Source organism: Pseudoliparis swirei, chromosome 19 (assembly GCF_029220125.1).
Source record: "Pseudoliparis swirei isolate HS2019 ecotype Mariana Trench chromosome 19, NWPU_hadal_v1, whole genome shotgun sequence".
Classification (NCBI taxonomy): domain Eukaryota; kingdom Metazoa; phylum Chordata; class Actinopteri; order Perciformes; family Liparidae; genus Pseudoliparis; species Pseudoliparis swirei.
Window position 1 is genome coordinate 20,209,583 of NC_079406.1, and position 12,023 is coordinate 20,221,605.

General features: G+C 39.1%; 1 protein-coding gene across 5 annotated transcripts in view; it reads right to left on the bottom strand.

Moving 5' to 3' along the window:
* The window catches only part of diaph2 (diaphanous-related formin 2), a 389,710-nt gene that overhangs the window by 162,721 nt on the left and 214,966 nt on the right, over nucleotides 1–12,023 (bottom strand). For all 5 annotated transcript variants that reach the window (XM_056440255.1, XM_056440252.1, XM_056440251.1 and 2 more), the window contains one exon: nucleotides 10,101–10,195. In XM_056440255.1, the coding sequence (XP_056296230.1) occupies nucleotides 10,101–10,195 (95 nt within the window). The remainder of the gene's footprint in view (nucleotides 1–10,100; nucleotides 10,196–12,023) is intronic.

Genomic DNA, 12,023 nt, shown 5'->3' on the forward strand with positions numbered 1-12,023 from the left:
AGGTATAGTAAAACATATTTGGATATTGGATTTTTCTCCATATGGCCATACTGTTTCCCAAAGTATATACTGTAAATTCGAAAAGAATTATAAAAGTCACATTTTTTGGGGGATGACCATCATGTTGTACGGGGTCAATTCTAAGTTAAAATTAGATTAATTTAACCACAGCCACTTGACCATCTGGGGATCATAATGCTGGATATAGATGAAATACATGTAATTCATATTACTGTGCATACAAAAACTGTACATTTACATGATCTCAACTAATGCACACTAAGCACAATCGGGGCCGAAGGGATGCAGATAAATCGGTGAGTTATTCCATGTATCTCACCACTACACTCATATTGAAATACGAAACTCAACAGTCTGGAGATAATATTAATAATATGTTGTAACAGGTTTTGGTCTGCCACATCAATAAATGCTTACATATGTTATAATTAGGGCTGTCAGCGTTAACGCGTTAATCTATGCGATTAATTTGACCGCGTTAACGCACTAAAATATTTTAACGCAATTAACGCAACTTTGTTTACTTCCGGTGTTCGTTGAAGTTTGTACACTCAAACCGAGTGTCAAGCCGCGGCAGTACGGTTTAACACTGTTTCCGTTTTTAAAACAATTATTTTCCCGCGAAAATAAGAAGCAGAAATCAGTTTAAACTCGTGGATGAATCAGTCGGGTTTCCTCCTGCTCCTCCTTCTTCCCGTCTCCCCCTCTGATACACAGAGGAACGGAGGGGCGACGTGTCGGGGGACGCGGCGCGGAAAGAACTCGTCACACGAAACCTTCAACGTGATTGGTCAATCCGTTTGTCTGTCAACATTAATCCGTTTGTCTGTCAACATTTTGGGGAAAAAACAACCAATGAACACTCAGTAAATCACAAAGGACCTCCCACCTCAAGGGTGAGGCTCTATAGCAGCCTGTCAGTCAGAGAACCAGAGTACACGGCGCGAGGACAACTGAGCCTCATTGAATAGAGCTGAGATTGTTCTGGAATGTTTGATGTAGAACACGGGGGTATGCGTCATATGAAAACGCCTTTAACCCTCCTGTTATGTTCGTTTCTTACATACAGCCGTGATGTTCCCGGGTCAATTTGACCCTGTTAATGTTGAATCATCCAAAAGTGGTCAGAAACCAAAAAAATCTAAAAACTATAGTTTGTACCTCATCACCAACAACATTACTAACAATTAAATCAGTTTTTAGTGGGATTGAGTTATTTACCCCTCCATAGATCAGAGTTCAATCAGGAGCACTCTCGTTTTAATGAAAAATACATGTTAAAACTATTTTTTAGGTACATTGAAAGAATCTAAATCTAAATTGCATTAGTCTACCATAACAAGTATTTTCTCCTAAATTTTATTTGCATTTTGTTAGTTTTTTTTTCTTCATGGGGTGATGTAGATAAATAGAGATGAGACACCTGTGCTGTTCAGGGTCATAATGACCCGCCCACTAAAAATCAAGCCAAATGAGTCATAAAGGATTTGTATTGAAAGTAAACGTTAGTTATGTTTATTTTTAGTGTTAAGATGCATACATTATATGATAAAAGATGAACAAAGGCCAGCACACAGTCATCCTCTTGGTGCATTCGTATGTATCTGAGTGTAATGTTGTAGGACTTCTCAGCAACCATTTTGTATGTTTGGCCCCTCCCCTGATACGTGTGGGTGGAGTTTTCCCGCAGGGAAAAATAAAGGTTCCCGTCAAAATAGTATCTGTATTTCTCGCACAGGTGCGGTCGTTAGAAAGAGAATGTGTGTGGGTCTGAGATTGGGATGAGACAGGGTGTGTTTCTCTCCCAGTCAGATGACAGTATATTAGAAGTACTATACTACATATGTATTAGTTGAGACATGACAGAAACCCTCACATTAGTGTCCCATGTCCAATAAAGGTGTATTTAGGGGGAAAGTTAGAAGATGATAAACATTATTTGTTCTGTAATGTGTGCTTCTCATGTAGGGTGATGGGCACACAGCAGGATAGAGATGGTTCCCATAACAACCACCTGATTCTTTTGTTTGAAGTTTGAAATGTGTACAACTTTATATATGGGGTTGTGAACGGGGTGTGTGTGTGCTGATATGTGTGTTTGTGTGTGTGTGTGTGTTGGTGTCTGTGCGCGTGTGTGTTAGTGTGTGTGTGTGTGTGTGTGTGTTGGTGTGAGTGTGTGTTGAAACTTGGTGGGAGGGAGTAAGAAAGACTGTCCTACATTTACAAAGAAAGAAATAGTCTAAACGTGACACTTCTGATGACTTTTAGCCTTCACTTTCAAATTGACCCGGGAACATCATCTCTGTTATATAAACCTGCAGGGGGGGGGTTGCAAATACATGATTTTTTTTTTTTTTTCCCGTTGATTACACTAAATAAGGTAAGCAGAAGAAGTTTTATACAGAAAAAGTGCTGAGAAGTATTTTTCCTAGATTTTCAAACTTTGAAACGGGTCAATTTGACCCGCAACATAACAGGAGGGTTAAAAGGTGAATTTAATTTTTTTTGTAAAATGTATAAAATGCCCCCAGCCTCCAGAGGGTTAACGTGACATATTTGAATGTCAGTCACCAAGGCCACTGGTTCTGCTGTTGTTCAGTGTTAAAGATGACAGGACCAATGGGGTCTCAATATACTTCTTTTTTTTTACTAATCTGATGTTTCACTGAAGAAACAATTTATCATCCACAATATTAAATACCTCGCTGGCACTTTATAGGTAGGAGCCTCTTTGAAAACACAGCTCTGTGTGAAGTTTGGTCTTTAAAAAGAATGAACTTTTAACTTTTAACTTTTAATTGCGATTAATCGCGATTAATCGCAATTAATTAATCGCAATTTCAAAATGTGCGATTAATTAGTTAATTTTTTTTAATCGATTGACAGCCCTAGTTATAATATATATAATAAGCCTACACACATATGTAACATCCTGTGACAGTTATTCCTGTTCAACTATATCATTGTTTCAGCGTTGCAACAGTTTGAATTTGACATATTTCCATGATGAATCAGGATTTGCAAACATTGGTTTAACATGTGCAACATTCTCCTCATGTGTAACGCTCTACTGATCATCTGAATACAAATGTTTCTCACTGTTTACTTAAAAGAGCTGGTATGTCAACCAATGAGTGCTCACTATGATGGGCACACTTTGATACCAGCACACAGAATAGGGCACTGCTAAATACAAATGAATAGCTGCGGTGCGGTATTAGTCATTAGCCTTTCCTTTTGAAAAGGAGATGGGGTAATATAACATACACTGGCAGACATTAAACATTAAGAAGCCACTTTTATATTCCACAAAACAAGCCCCCAGGGCCATATCATCCACTGACTAGAGTTAGCTTACTACACACACCAAAAACTGGGCGAGCTTAAACATTTAGTGATGACTCCCTCATTTCAAGCAGCTAGATCACATGACATGTTCTGGCTACGGTTTAGGTAAGAGCCCGTCTACAACATCTACAACATCTACAACAACTACAACATCTACAACAACTACAACATCTACAACAACTACAACATCTACAACATCTACAACAACTACAACATCTACAACAACTACAACATCTACAACATCTACAACATCTACAACAACATCTACAACATCTACAACAACTACACCATCTACAACATCTACAACTACAACATCTACAACATCTACAACATCTACAACAACTACAACATCTACAACATCTACAACAACATCTACAACATCTACAACAACTACACCATCTACAACATCTACAACTACAACATCTACAACATCTACAACATCTACAACAACTACAACATCTACAACATCTACAACAACTACAACATCTACAACATCTACAACATCTACAACAACTACAACATCTACAACATCTACAACATCTACAACAACTACAACATCTACAACATCTACAACATCTACAACATCTACAACAACTACAACATCTACAACAACTACAACATCTACAACATCTACAACAACTACAACATCTACAACATCTACAACAACTACAACATCTACAACAACATCTACAACATCTACAACAACTACAACATCTACAACAACTACAACAACTACAACATCTACAACAACATCTACAACATCTACAACATCTACAACAACTACAACATCTACAACAACTACAACAACATCTACAACAACATCTACAACATCTACAACATCTACAACAACTACAACATCTACAACAACTACAACAACTACAACATCTACAACATCTACAACAACTACAACATCTACAACATCTACAACTACAACAACTACAACATCTACAACATCTACAACAACATCTACAACATCTACAACAACTACAACATCTACAACAACTACAACATCTACAACTACTAGTGAGAGTGTGCTCACCTGTGTGCGTGCATCACGGCTGAGCCGGGAAGTGTTGACATGGGGGGGGGGGGGGGGACCAAGACCATCTAATCCCTCCTACTATAAGTACGAAATCTTTCTAAAGGCACCTTTGGACACTGTGTAAGGTGGCGATTACATGGCGCACCGTACATATGGTACATATGGTACACATGGTATATATGGTACGTATGGTACATATGGTATATATGGTACGTATGGTACATATTACTATGCCAGTTAAGCCTTCTACCTACGAGACTTGGTCCTTTTGGAGAAATTAAAATGGCAAAAGACCGCAAACTCAAGTCAATGACAACCGAGTCAAAGGAATGGCCACATCATGATTTAACCAATGTGAGTGAGGTATGTACACAGAGATAACATGAGTTGATGGACGTTATGCCAGATCCAATGAAAACACAATGCCACCAGGTACCTGAAGCCAAAGAGCACAGATCTGACACTTTCCCACACGAACAAGGTCCACAGAACCTTCCGTCGTAGCTTCTCTTGCCAGCCAACAAGAGCAATGAATAGCTTTGTCATTATGTCAGCCCTTTAGAAAGCAGACCTTTGCCAAGCTTTGCGAGGCTCAATCTGTTTTCATTGAGCCAATGTTCATTATTGTCTTGCATTGTCCTCTTCATTTCATTGTTCTACAAGAAATGGGGTTTGAATTTGATGAAACTGACCTCATATACAAAAGTGCCCTTTGTCCATCAGCACTATGCATATTGGAAGCAAATGAGATGTAGAGAGAAAGAATAAGAGAGAGATTACATGGACCTGACATGCATGTATTGGTTAAATGATAAATGACAACATTCCGCGAGGACTGGAAGAGAGAGGGAATAACTGACAGCATCTATCCATATGCATGCGCTGTATGTATGTTTGTACGCTAGTCGCATGGGGATGAAAATAAGTGTGGATTCATGCAAGATTCTAAATCAATGTTGAGAACCAAGACTGTCCGCCAGCATTCAGGGACGTGTACATCATATCTGAGGCGTTGATGGGCCCTAATGCAGAATAAGGAGAGCCAATCAACTTCTTTATATCCACTATGCCAGGGTGACACATTGTAGGGATACTTTCAAGGCGAGCACACCGCCACATTCTGGTGACAACCCATTAGATTAGACCTGTCGACGTAGAAGTAAGATAATAAGATTAAGTTACAAAGTTTTAGATACATTATCAACACCTCTTGCTTCTTTCATTTTCCACTAGTCCTTTATTTATCAAGTATCCGCTTGATTGTCAATCCTCTTTACAAAATAATTAGGGATGCTCCGATCTGATCGGCGCCGATCCGTATCGGCCGATATTCCCATTATCGGTTTTGATCGTCGTTCTCAAAACGGCCGATCAAACTTGGCCGATCAGATGACATAAAATCTGCGAGAACTACTATCAGAGATGTTTCAATCGCGGCGCACCGCAACGGAGAAAATGCGCCCCGCGAGGGCCGGCTGAGTGCAGAGGTCACGCACCGAGCGGCGTCCCTGTCCCGCCGAACTGCGGTCAACTCAGCCGACACTTACATTTCTGTGCACCTATAGACTGATGCTCACGGTACACGCATTTGATCAGGAGCGAGCGAGGGTTTTGATAAAGTTAGCGGAAGGATTCACGTGACACAACATCCGGTTTTGCAAAGTTAGCGGAAAGAAACACGTGAAAAAACAGCCATTTTTCAAAATAAGATGTCAACAAATCATACACTAGCATATAAAAGTAAACAATTAACTGATTTTGTATCTTTATAGCTTAAATTATGCTAAAATTAAAACATTTTTACTGTACCAAGGAAGAGTTTATAAAAATAAAAGTCAGACTTTTGTATGTTAAAAAAGCACATTTCTGATTATTTGAAGTCCTGTATATAGATTTCCCCAAGAGTTCCAGGAAAAGACTGATGCAGATGTGTTCCATATGTACATATCTGAAATCCCCTACACTGGCAATCAAACAATTTTAATGTACTAAATTTAAATTTAATGTATTTAATGTATTTTAATTTTAAATACTTAAAATAAAAAACCATTGTTGTTAAGAATAATTCATATCATAAATAATGCTACACAATAAATAGCATGCTTCAATTGACACAGTGATCAGTGATCGGTATTATCGGATCGGCAGATACTGATTTCAGTGATCGGTGATCGGCACCAAAAAACCTGATCGGAGCATCTCTAAAAATAATGCAAAAGGAGATATTTAAACTTGGCTGAGTTTATATGAAGTGCTCTATGTTTAGTTAAACAGAGGCATTGTTTCTCAGAGCTCATCATTAGAGTACTTGAATACAGAAGAAGTATCGTACAGTAGCACTTTTTCAAGGTTGGTGTTCATTATTGCCAAACACTAACTACACATACTGATACATCAGTCAATAAGAGAAAAGGATATCAAACCAACAACGTGTTTACCACCTTGTTATACGATATGAGTGATGCTAATTAACTACTGATGGTGGTGCATGCTTCAATAAAGATTGCAGTAGTAGGTGAATCAAAAACTACTCAGCTGTGACATTTGCCATCAAATTGTCCTCATCCCGGTAAAAAGCCACTTTTGTTTGGCAAAGCCTATTTCATATGTTCCAATTGTCCAACACAAAAGCAACACGTGGCACCAAGCTATCCAAACCGTGAGAAGTAGCTTCCAACCACAAGCGCACACTAGTGAAGTAGTTAAAGCTGTCTAAAGGCAATATAGCTTTCATCTTGCATATACCCTTTATTCCAACAACTTTAGTTCCTTCTTTCCTTCACCATTCAACTGCATTATTTATTCACTTTTATTTCAGGCCCAGTCCTTCTTACATTAGCAAGATGGTGGATGTATTTCCTTTTAGGATTGCCCGAGCCATTCAGATACATATTCGTACTCAGCATGTGTGTGCAGTTGTCCATGTGGATAAATGGTGATTGGCGTGTGGCTGAGAGTGGGTGGTGTAGAGCGATTAATCAGCATAATGAGTGTAGATGAGCACAGTGCAGATGGAGCCCACACTCAGTACTGTGTCACCCAGCAGGACGTCTCTTTGCTCCCCTTCGGTGCCTCCGTATTGCTCTAACTGAATTTCTTAGGCCTGTGTCTCTGACTTCCTTGTTTAATTTGTGAGCTCATTTTTGCATTCATTTAATTCTGAATTCACCAGGAAATTGTCGAAGTAAAAAATATGTGACCTTTTCGTATTAATAAATATATTTTCTTGCCAAACGGTAACTGGAAACATTGACAACAAAAAATTTTCATGCTGTTGTAAAAATAGCATATTGTGCAGTCAGGCAAACCCAAATACAAGAACGGAGCTTTCAGCTTCTCTTCTTATGAAGACACCATGTACAAATACAGTATATGCACTAGTGGACATATTGACAGTTTGCCAGGCCTACTGCTCTCAGCATCACAGGAATACATCGTAAAACACGACAGTACACATGCTACAATGGAAGAATACAGCCTAAAGTATACAAATGAGTTCAACACTGTTGAGACACATTACATTTTTTCAGTGAATAATTAAAGCCCTTGAAATAAAAAATTCACATTTTGATTTTATCTAGAGAAAACTAATTTATCAATTATATATTATTTGCTTTCATGACTCCAATTCAAATTCTAGGTATTTTAACACATAATATGAATTATAACATGAAAAACATTAATTAGATTAATGATTACTGAGTTACAAGCCAAACTAAAAGGTAACATATGCTTACCTTCATATATGTACAGTATATAGTTATGTCTAGTAAGCCCCAAACTGAAGGGGTGTAATTGAAACAATAGAACAATTAAAAATAATAATTGTGATTCGAGCTTTAATGTTCAACACTTATTATTATTATTGTTATACCTAAAATACCAAAAGTAAATGGAGAAACATTATGGTAAACTTAAAGATATTAGCTAACAAATAAAGGAGAGGACATGGTATCCTGTTTGTATAAAGTTAATATCATAATAGTACTCTATACTATTTTTTATGTTTACTATTACTACTACTACTACTACTAATAATAATAATAATAATAGTAATAATAATACATTTGTTAGAGTTGTCATTACCGTCAAAGCCAATCTTTAATCTGTCTTCAGCGTCATTATCTGGCCAGCATCGACACACTTGCTCCTCGTGCACTAATAAGTTAACTCAGTTGGTCCTCCCACCTCCCTCTGGACTTTGTGATATTCATTTGGTTCCCAGATGCTTATGCTGACTCACAATTGTTTTTTGTTGAGTCCTCCTTTTTTGTTTTACCAGCCTCATTGTCCTGCTTCACATTTATTAAAAAGGCAATTTTAAGAAGTAATTGGCACAGTAGCAACCCAAACAAAAAGGTGGTTGCATGTGGAAAAAAACACACCAAAAAAAACAAGTGTTGTCACTTATCCCTGACAGTCTGTCATATTCCCAATATCAAAGTAACTGGAGGCCTATCACGAAAAAGTAGCTTGTTTCTTTGTTTCCATTTGTCTCGTGTCTATTTGTGCTTTTGAAGTGCTGAATTGTGGTAGTATTGAACCCAGCTTAGTGTCGGCAGCTTGGTCAGAGTCAGTTTAATGTTCGCTGTCTGATGGTGGACTGATCGGATCGTTTCCATTGAAGCAACTAGACTACATATGTGCAACGACGCTCTGGTGGGGATGTGTTGGGGACACAGCTGTCTTGCTGGGAGATATACATTATTTCTATTTTGCTCCGGAAAGACTTAAGGTGGGAAAATGTCAACACCGTAACGTCCTTTCTCCCTCACAAAGCAGGAAGGGGTCTGCCCTCTCATAACATACACTCTGTACTTTCTGCCAGATTGCTCGTCAATTAAAGGTTAGCAGAGCTCAACATAATAGTCCTGCAGGGTTGCTCTCTATATAGAATCTAAATATATATTGCTTCACCACCTTTTAAACGTTTTTTGGATCTAATCAGGGAGGAAGACGACTAGCTCCTGTGTAAGTGTTGGTTGAAAAGCCAGGTGGGAAATGGCATTTACTGTATATTAATTCCAACGGTAATGTATGTATCTACTGTTTGTTTGTTTGTTTTTAAGATAGGAAAGTCCATATCTCATTTGCAGCTCACTCTTGGAATGTACAACTCCTACTTCTGAAATAAAACAAACAAAAAAGACAACAGCACTGCTTTGGTGCACAAGAACAATGCAGCTTATACTCGTGCTGCTGAGGCTCATGCTCTCAAGTGATGCGTGTCTGCCTCAGATGCACACGTCCTGCTTTCAATTCATGTTTTCTGAGACAAATAAATAAAAGGAAAATGGGAGCAAGAACAAGTAGCCTTTAGGAAGCTCATCAATTACAGTCTAAGACAAAGGCAAGAGGAAAGGAGGGTGGAGTTGCGAGGACTTTGCCAAGCCTTGTCCGTCATCATCCATTATAAGAGGATAAATGGAGGGTCTCTATGGTCTGCATGAGAGTGGCGTAACAGACTTGTGCCAAATACGGACCATAGCTGGTGTAAAATGGGGTCTGAAAACAAGCCGCTAGACGCTGAAATTTAAAAAGATATTTTCAATTGAACTTGTATACAAAGTCTCTCTCACTCGCTGCCACACAAGTGCAAACAAAGGGTAAAACTAAGTGTGTCCGTGTGTGTGTGTGTGTGTGTATCTGTGCAATGAAACTAACACAGCACATTGAACATCAGTCTTACCTGGATGAGTGATTCGCTCAGTCTATCCTCGTCCACCTGCAGCACAATGTCCCGGATCTCTTCATAAGGCAGGCGGAACGAGCCCAAGAAAATTGCTGTTGTGATGGAGAGAAGAGTCATTTCCTCCCCCTTTTTTTTTTTAGACTGCAGGGGTTCAAAGAGACATTTCAGCACTCATTGCTCATCAGACAAAATGACCACAGACCTAACTTGTCATTTGGAAAAAGAAATACACTTTCTGGCCCTCAACAGGATAGTTTGTGTCACCCTGACAAAAAATGTGAAGGAAAACACACAAAGTCATAAAAAGTGAACAATAATGCTAACATTATTAATAGTTAATAACAGTAAGTGAGTTGTGGTAGCAGTAACGATGTAAGCTGGGAGGGCTACATGGTTTTGTTTCATACAAAGAAGTACACTGAATGTGCCTCAGGGGACAGCTTAGTTGGTGTTTCACTCTCCAGGTGGGGTGCCTCCAGTTGAACTTGGAGCTGATGGTGTATCCAGGTGGAAGTCACAGGTGGAGGTTTGGTAATGAGTTGGCGGAGACTCACTCAACAGCTGCTATTCTGCTGCTGCAGTGGGACCTGATGTCTGTATTTGACGTGCAGCAAACGGAGACATAGAGCATGTTTTGTTGTCACACTATGACCATGTTTTACACGTGATTACTTACTGCATTTACTTTGTACATAGGCGTGGCAAACGGCGACTATTGGTTTTGATGTGAGGTATATTACACAGGTTTATTTACTTAGCATTAACATTTCTGGCATCACTGGCCCAGAACTGAAGAGGAAGTTGCTCTAGAAATATATTTTTCCCTTTTCCGTTAGTATTCTATATTCATGTATTTTTCCCCTCATTAACGAGACGTTTCCTTGATTGGGATCTATTTTTCATCAAATGGATCGTGTCATCCTTGGTTGCTGTCTACATGCTATACGTTTATTAGTGTCACTTCAATACGTCCTATATCCTCCATATACGAAACCAACAGCTGGATACAATGTTCTCCTGGGGGAGGGTTGTCAAAAGTAATCCTGGGATGTATTGTGAATTACACACTGAAGTAGATACAGACGCGGTAGAAGAGGCAGGTAGAGAGTTACAGAATGAAAGTTCGACTGACGCTGCCATCTACAGGAGCAGTTGGGTTTTAACTAGAAGCTCTGTCAGTGAGAGGCGTGGTCACTCTGCACCTGCCGGGTCCTGGCTGCACTCGAACCTAACTGGGCCATGATGAGCAAATGGGTGCAGGTGGAAGTTTGTTGATGCAGTGCTGGTGCATACTTTGGCAACCGCCTGCACCTGTGCATCCACCCGCCAAGATTGCGTCTTCGACGTTGCTTCGGTGCGATACAGTTTCTTGAGTTGAACAAGAAGGTGAGTAGTAGTCATTATTTGATTGGAGAGGCATTTTACTTTGTTGCTCGTCTGCACACAAGCTGTGTGACGCGGTGGTTCACCACAGTTACGGCTCAGAGGCGCTGACAAGTTGAGCATTACTGGGATACCTACTCTTTCTGACAAGGAAATTGTTTAACAAAACTCAATCAACGAGAGTTCACATTAGTTGTAGAAGCTGCCTTCAGTCACTGTGATTACAATAAGTAAGAGAACAGTATACATATACTGTGGACTTGTCAAAGCTGGCATGAATTGTTTTCATCTTGTTTTTCTTTCAGGATTTAAGTACTCAATGTTAGAAATTATATTTTCATTTCAGACTCAGTATCGTTCACTCACAACTGGATGGACGATACACTAATATAAAGAAAACGGTGCACATTTGTGGTCTGTTTGTCTTTAACCTTTGCAAAGTGGCTATAAGGTAATCCAACCATTTCTGAAGTCAGACACTAGTCCTAATTCATTTATTTTGTTCTCATCTCCTTTTGACGGCTACATTGATCTACC